At 28.6% G+C, this 7,891-nt stretch overlaps 1 protein-coding gene across 1 annotated transcript; it reads left to right on the top strand.

Annotated features, from left to right (window-relative positions):
* Positions 1–4,031: 4,031 nt before the first annotated feature.
* EIN_001610 (hypothetical protein) lies at positions 4,032–6,759 on the top strand (the record flags this gene model as incomplete). Its single annotated transcript, XM_004182858.1, has 2 exons — positions 4,032–5,523; positions 5,783–6,759. 2 exons carry the CDS (start codon positions 4,032–4,034, stop codon positions 6,757–6,759), a joined length of 2,469 nt encoding a protein of 822 aa, XP_004182906.1.
* Between the last annotated feature and the right edge of the window lie 1,132 nt (positions 6,760–7,891).

Here is a 7,891-nt window from a genome sequence, read left to right as displayed (position 1 = left end):
CTCAATTATCAAGAACACTGCAGTGGTCCACTACATTCTCCTCGCAATCAAAAACTTCAACATTTAGTTGCCGAAGCATCAAAATTGCAACATTAAATTCCTCTTTAAGTATTTCTCGTATTGCTGTTTTTTCAATGAAAATTGAAACTTTAACAGTTGCTAATTTTTTCATACGACGATGATTTATTTGCTCTTCAATTGATGATAAGAAGGTTGGGTGTGTACAATTCCAAATTGTTATTTTTGTGACGCTTTTCAGTTCAAAAATTTTTTCTAAAATGTTTGGATCGCGAATCCACCCATTCATATGAATTTTTTTGAGGTTGGTATAATCGTCAGTTGGCAACAAATTGTTGTTTTTGGTGCCAATATAGCAATTTTCTATTTTTGAAAAAGCATTTGAGACTATTTGTGGGTGGAAATGTGGCGAATGAATGTGATTATAATCATTCCTTTTGTTGTGTGGTGCTTTCACAAGACGTATTTTCTTGACTTTTCGGATCAGTTTGTTGTCGTTACCTAACATGTAATCGTAACATTGAAGGGTTTCTATCTTTGGAAACGCTTGAATGATAAATTCGAAAATCGAAGAATATAAAGCCTCACGTGGCTCTTTAAATAGAGCAAAAGTTTCAATTTCTAAATTGATAAAAGGGTTGATGTATAGACTCTGCATACACTCAAAACACTTCTTGTTAACTTGTTCAAAAGTTTTGAGAGAATCCATTGTGTTAATGTATAAAGAAACGTTCATCATATACACTCGTTCTAATTTTCTCATCTTGTCAATATTTTTCAAGTTTGTAAATCAAATTTTAAAATCATTTAAATATAAAATACATAATGTTGTTTTTTAATTAAAGTAGGTTTGATCTGTTTATTAAATTATATGATTCATTGAATTTATATTATTTTGATACTATTAATACCCCATATTATGTTTCGGTTAAACATAAGATAAACTAGAACTAGAATGTCCAAAAAATAAAGTTGAGTGTTTAAATTAATAATCCCCATTTTATAGATATTTTATCAGTAATATAAAAAAGTATCAATTATTACTAAATGATAATTTAGTAATAATTATTTTTGGAAACTTAGTTAGAACATGGTTTGCCAAAAATTAACAACAAATATTATTGTTAATAAAAATTATTATTAATTATTATGATTAAATTTTTATTACAATAAAAACAATTTTGTGTTTCATTATGGGACCTACATTGACCACCACCACCTCTTAAAATAGATTTATTTTTTCTATTTCGAATCATATTCAAATTAAAATTATAGTAAATAGGAAACTGGGATAATATTAGGTCTGGTTCCCGAATTCAAGAAATGCCGAAAAATCACCTCGAGTTAGTGGAAACCGAGTGAGACGGAGCATTGAAAAGAAGGCTCATAAAGACGCACTCAAACAGTCTGTTTGTGCACCGTTTCACCCACTTTCCAAGTCCTCCCTTGGCGCGGATCCCCCCTGACCCCCCCGCAAGCGGGGGGGAACCACATCCGCGTCCACACAGTACGGACAAGGAAAGTGGGTGACATGGGGACGCACAAACAGTGGCTGAAAAATAGACTTCCTTCAAAAAACACTCGCGGCAAATATTTTTTTTGGTAAAGGTGGTGGTGGTCAATGTAGGTCCCGTTTCATTATTATTAAAGATAAAAATATTTTTAAAATATATCGAGTTTTTACTTTAATGTTTAATCAAGATGTGCCAAACAAGGATGGAATTGGCCTATATAAACAGAGCAGTTTTTTTTGGCAAAGAAAAACAAATAAAGTCATTCCGAATTAGAGTGCAACTTTATTTTTTCTGTGTTTTTTACTCACAACAAAGGGAAAGTCTATTTTCAACAATAACAAAAATAAAAAATAAAAAATAAAAAATGGTAAAATTCAACAAACACTACAACTTTGAAATCAAATGAGACAATTTTAAATTTAAAAAGAGATCCGTTAAATGAACTATCTGAATCAATGAAAAATACTAAAAAAGAAACAATGGATAGTACAATACAAGTAAATCAACTCAAACAAAACATTTCGTTGTTATCCTTTAATAAATTGAACGAAGCAATAACCAACAAATAAGAAACAAATGAAAAAAATGTAAACATTATTAGTGGAAATTAAAGAAGTAGAACAAATCATTTAGTATAAAATATCTGTTCACGAAAAAACAGTAGAAATAATGAAATTAAAAACAAATGTTAAAATGTTATTAAAACCATTTTTTTTAAAAAAAGTATCATTAACAACAAATAAAAATGAAAAAAAGCAATTTTCTTGGAACGTGTTGCAGAACAAAAGATTGAAATATCTATAAAATTTCAACAGTTGATAGATGAACTAGTCATGGACTCAAAACAAACAAAGAAAAATGTAATTGATTTAACAAAAGACAAACCACAAGTTGATATACAAGACGAATTCAACAGTAAATATCACAAAACAGTTATCTTGAAATTGTCATTTTGGAAACCATGTTTGAAAAATACAAAATTGATTCTATTTTAACAAGATTACTTCCAAATAGATTTTATGATATAAATTTAATAGGTACAAGAGAAAACCATATTAAAATTTTTTCCAAAAATAAAAGGTACAAATGAATAATATACACAATTGGTATATTTGTTAAAACAAATGAAATAAATAAAAGAACACAAAGGTTGTGCCAACTTAAAACATCAATTTATTATAGTTCATTCTTATTTTTGTTCTAAATGGTTATCCGGAATCTAAAAAGCCATGTTGTTTTTTTTTGTTTATCAAAAACTGGATATTCAAAACAAATAGGAAAAATTCGCAATTTTTTTAAATTAAAGAAACAAGAAAAGTTGATCAAATTAAATATAATTTAAAGAATGAAATAAAAAATTACAACCAGGCAAGGATATGATTTAATGACAGTACCAGAATTGCATATGTTTTTTTAAAGCGAAATTTTGTAATAGACGTGAAACGATTGATGATTTGAAAATTGATGGTGTGGCTCTAGTTAAAGCAGCACAAACAGAAGTAGCCCGTTACAACTTTAGTATTGACGATGATAATAAATATTTCGATGACAAATGTATGATGATATTAATGTGGGATTTGTGGTTAACCTAGACGAAAGCAATAATGAACATTTTTAAGATAAAAAAAATCAACATGTTTTTGTTTGTGATTTTGATTAAAATTATTAATACATATATCATTTTAGAAAAGATATTCAAAACATTTTTGTTTTATTCGCCATATGTTTGGATGGTACATTTATGAAGCAACTATATGTATTGAAACGAAAAATTGGTGATTCAAAGATGTTGCTTGTTCCGATCTGTGTTTTTTGTTTTTGTTTTTGTTTTTGTTTTTGTTTTTGTTTTTGTTTTTGTTTTTGTTTTTGTTTTTGTTTTTGTTTTTGTTTTTGTTTTTGTTTTTGTTTTTGTTTTTGTTTTTATATACAATTTTAGAATTAAGTCCGATATTCACATACAATTGTAGTTATTTTTTGTTTACTAGATAACTTTTAAAAACTGACTCTAATAAATAATGATAAATTATTTTATAAACAAATTGAAAAAAGTTTTTTATTATAATAACACTTGTGCTTCGAATAACATTGAACAAAATTCAAGTGGTATAAAAATCGAGAAATATTGAATTTATAAAATGAATTTCTATTTTTTAGAGTTTATATTATGTGCATAAACAATACACAAGCCAAAAAAGGAAAATCATCAAAAATTCGATTAATATCCCTGGGAAAACAGGCCTAAACAAAAATAAGGGTGTAATTAAGTGTCAACAAAACTTTTTTATTTTTTTTTCGAAGAAAAACGCGAAAATTGTAATTCAAAGATTTTGCTGATTGATATAATAATAAATTATTGTTAATTTAAACTTTAACTAAACATTTTACTTTTAAATAAAATCATGTCAAAATATAATTCGAACTTTTTAACTCAACTGTAACGAAAACTTTTATTTATAAATAATAAATTTAGACTTAAAAAATAACATATCAATAATAAGAATGCCACAAGATATCATGAATTTAAAATTTGTACTAATTGTTTTATTGATAGTATCAACGTTTTCAAGAGATATTTACGTAGACAATACATCAGGCAGTGACCAAAATCCCGGAGACTCTAAAATTTATCCCTTCGAATCGATACAAAAAGCCATTTCTTCAATAGCTTCTAGTGAAATTATAGAACCGGTGACTATTTATATAAAATCGGGGTATTATCCATTCGTTAATAATTCAATTGATATTACTAAATGGTCAATTAAAAACAGTACAATACCGCGCCCAATCACTATAACGAAATACCCCAATGAAAACCCACCTGTTATCACAGGTGGAGTCAAAATTCCAATATCTTCATTTCGTTCTTTGAACTCAGAAACTGACAAAGCGCAATATGAAAAAATCCAAAGTTCAAAAAGAAACTCCATTAAAGTGTGCGATTTAGATAAATTATATGACCGAATCGACTTAGGAATATTCGAAGCAGATTCGAATGCTGAGATTTATGTCGACGACAAGCGGTTCCGTGTGGCTCGATATCCAAATTATGAGTACACAGACACATCACATCAAACCGAGAGAATATTCATATTACCACCAACTGACACCTCCGTTCAACTCACACCAAATGTGACTGGATATTACATTCCTAGAACAGAGGTTTTATGTGGCAATGAGACGACTTTTAAGAGTGAGCAGAGTGTGAATGGGAAGTACTATTATCTCTATAAGAACGATTCTAGTTACTGGACACTATCAACACGCTTTGATTGTGGTGTCCCGACACAGAGTGACGGTGCTTATTTCACGATCAAGCGAACTGCGATGGCGGGAGAAGTCAAAGCTGTTGAAGAGTCTGGCGCAAAGGGGAATCCTGTGCTTCAGCAGCCAAATTACATATACCGAGGAAATATGTGGACTGCGTATGCACCAGACAAGTTGGGGAGAACTTTTTATTATTCGAATGATAAATTGGGTGAATACACAAAATACGACTCTGTGTGGATGAGAGGGTATTGGCTCATCTTTTCACAGGACCAAGCAGTCAAGGGAACGATCGATAAGAACAAAAGAACAGTAACTGTTGATAGAGCTTTGGGTGGTGGAGACTTTGAGGGGATGATCAGTGGGATGCCATTCTATATATTTAACTTGATAGAAGAATTGGATGAAGAGGGTGAGTACTATATTGATTATGAAGAAAAGAAACTGTATATCTACTTGCCGGCTATTGTTGATAAAGTGTGGATATCACAAACCACTTCATTATTAGTTAATGTGCACACTTTTAATAATTTGACTATTCAAAATATCATTTTTGAATATACACGAAAAACTATGATGAGCTTTTATTTATCAAATAATATTCTCGTCAAAAATTGCACGTTCAGACACTCGGGGTTAATGGGAATTTATTTCTCAGGTAACCAGTCGACAATTACTCATAACATTTTTTATGATATGGGATCTGAGGCAGTTTATATGAGATGTGGTTTGTTTTAAGTAATTATTAATAAAAATATTATAACTATTTTACTCTAATTATATACTATATTTATTATTATAAATTTAATAAAATATTATAATTTATATTAAAACTAATAAGTGCTAGTTTTATAATTACAAACTCTTATAATTTAATAATTAATATATAACTATAATTGTAATATATGTTCATTTAATAGATTTAAACCATTTTAATAAATTATATTATTTATATCATTATAAATTATAGTATAAATAACAATAAGGAAACTTTACTACATTATATCGAGGAGAATGCTATCTAACTCATAACTATGCGAACACGACGTCACAAGTATCGTTTACTTTTGTTCCAGCGTTTTCCATTGCTTTTGTTGGAAATTACATGAAGCATAATTACGTGGAAAACAATCCCCATTTGGGATATGCACATAATGGCGCGTATTTGGAGATCTCATACAATGAAGCTAAAAACATATGTACCCGAGCTTCTGACTGTGGTGCATTATATTCCGGTACACATTGGGAATACTCTGGTAATGTTATTAAGCGCAATTTCTTCCATGACTCAACTGGATTTGGGCAGCCTGGCGGAGGGTCTTTTGTTATTGGAATTTACTTGGACGACAATCTATCGAAGCAAAGAGTCTACCAAAACGTCGTTTCTAATTTTGTTGGCCGTTGTATAGAACATGGTTCGGGAAGGTCTAATCTTATTTATAATAACATATTCTATAAATGTAATGATGGGTACACTGGAGATTCTAGAGGACCGAGAAGGTATCACACAACCCCAAACGTGTTCTACAATTTACTTGACACGATGGTGAATGATGGAGTCGATAGATATACGTCTCCGTGGAAAGACCAATTTCCCGAATGGGCGTTGTTACCAAAAACATCTGAAGAATTAATGAAAGAAGAAAATCTTCATTGGCTGTATATGGAGAACAGTGAGATATATTGTAACGTTTTCTATAATCATAAAAAGGATTATGTATTTACTGAACAGTGTGATAAATATATGAAAAGGTGGGAGATGAACACTAACTCGAGTCAAGATCCAATGTTTTATGATGTTGATAACAACGATTTCAAAATGAGAAAAGAAGGGGAAATATATAAGTATAACTGCTGGGAGGAAATTCCTTATGAAAATATCGGGATTAACAAACGAGACAATGCTTATAGTGTCTTAACTGAGTTCTTAACTGTTATATGTCTTGTTGTCTTCTTATTTTAAAAAATAAGTGATTATTTGCTTTGATTTTTTTGTGTTTGATAATAATGTTTGAGTCATATTATAATTACATTATAGTCTTATTTGGTTGTTTTTTTCTTGTAAATACAGTCATTATTCGATATAAGGGAATACCGGGTACCAATGTTATTCGATATAAGGGAAAAAATGAGGAATTATATAATTAACAAATAAATACCTCGGTTTGTTTTTTGTCACAAAAATATTTTTTTTTGATTATTATTTTTTTTTCTAACCAAAATAAACACTTTGCATATATCTTGAAAACAAGAGGCAATTATTTTTATCTTAAATAAATAAAAAAATTTATAATAAATCAAAAAACAAAGACAAATATATTAACACAATTAACATAATAAATAAAACTTTTGTAAATAACTTTGTTTCGACTTAAAAAACTTCAAATAAATCTGTTAAATCATTAAGTTTTAATGCAATTTAAATGTGTTAAAACAAGAACATCATTGATGTTACGAGACAAAATAAAAATTATTGAATTAATTGATCCTTATCAAAATTCACAGAAAGTAATCAAAGTTGTAAGACAACAACTGAAAATAGTAATTTCTCCAAAGCAAGTTTATCAATTGCTTTCAATTTCTAAAGAAACATTGATAATTTTTTATCCTCGTATAAACGAATAAGAAAACCACAGAACCTGGAACTTGAGGAAGCAATGATCAATTGGTTTCATGAAGTTCGTAAAGCGGGAATACAAATTGATTATTATATGTTGTCAAGGAAAGTATACTTTTTGAAAGAATGCAAATACATTCATTGTATTATTTCAAAATAAAATTTACTTGTTTATCTATTTTTATTATAATTATTATAATTATATTATTTTGTGTATTTCAATTAAAAATGTTCTATTAAAAATATAATAAAACATAGTTTTTATATTAATTTAATTTAATTGACTTTTTAACTTAGTGACAAATTAATCCAATTATTACCATTTTTGGGTTTTTAAATTGAAATAACCAACAAAAAGCAAACGTATAAATTTCTTTTTTTTAAATTTTTTTACTATTATTTGGTATAAGGGCTTTTTCTTATTTTTCTCCCTTATATCGAATAAATCCTTATATCGAATATTGACTGTAATTGAATT

This window comes from Entamoeba invadens (assembly GCF_000330505.1).
Source record: "Entamoeba invadens IP1 unplaced genomic scaffold scaff_1105074724789, whole genome shotgun sequence".
NCBI lineage: Eukaryota > Evosea > Mastigamoebida > Endamoebidae > Entamoeba > Entamoeba invadens.
The sequence above is the reverse complement of the archived record's forward strand: the minus strand, read 5'-3'. Positions and strand labels throughout refer to the sequence as shown.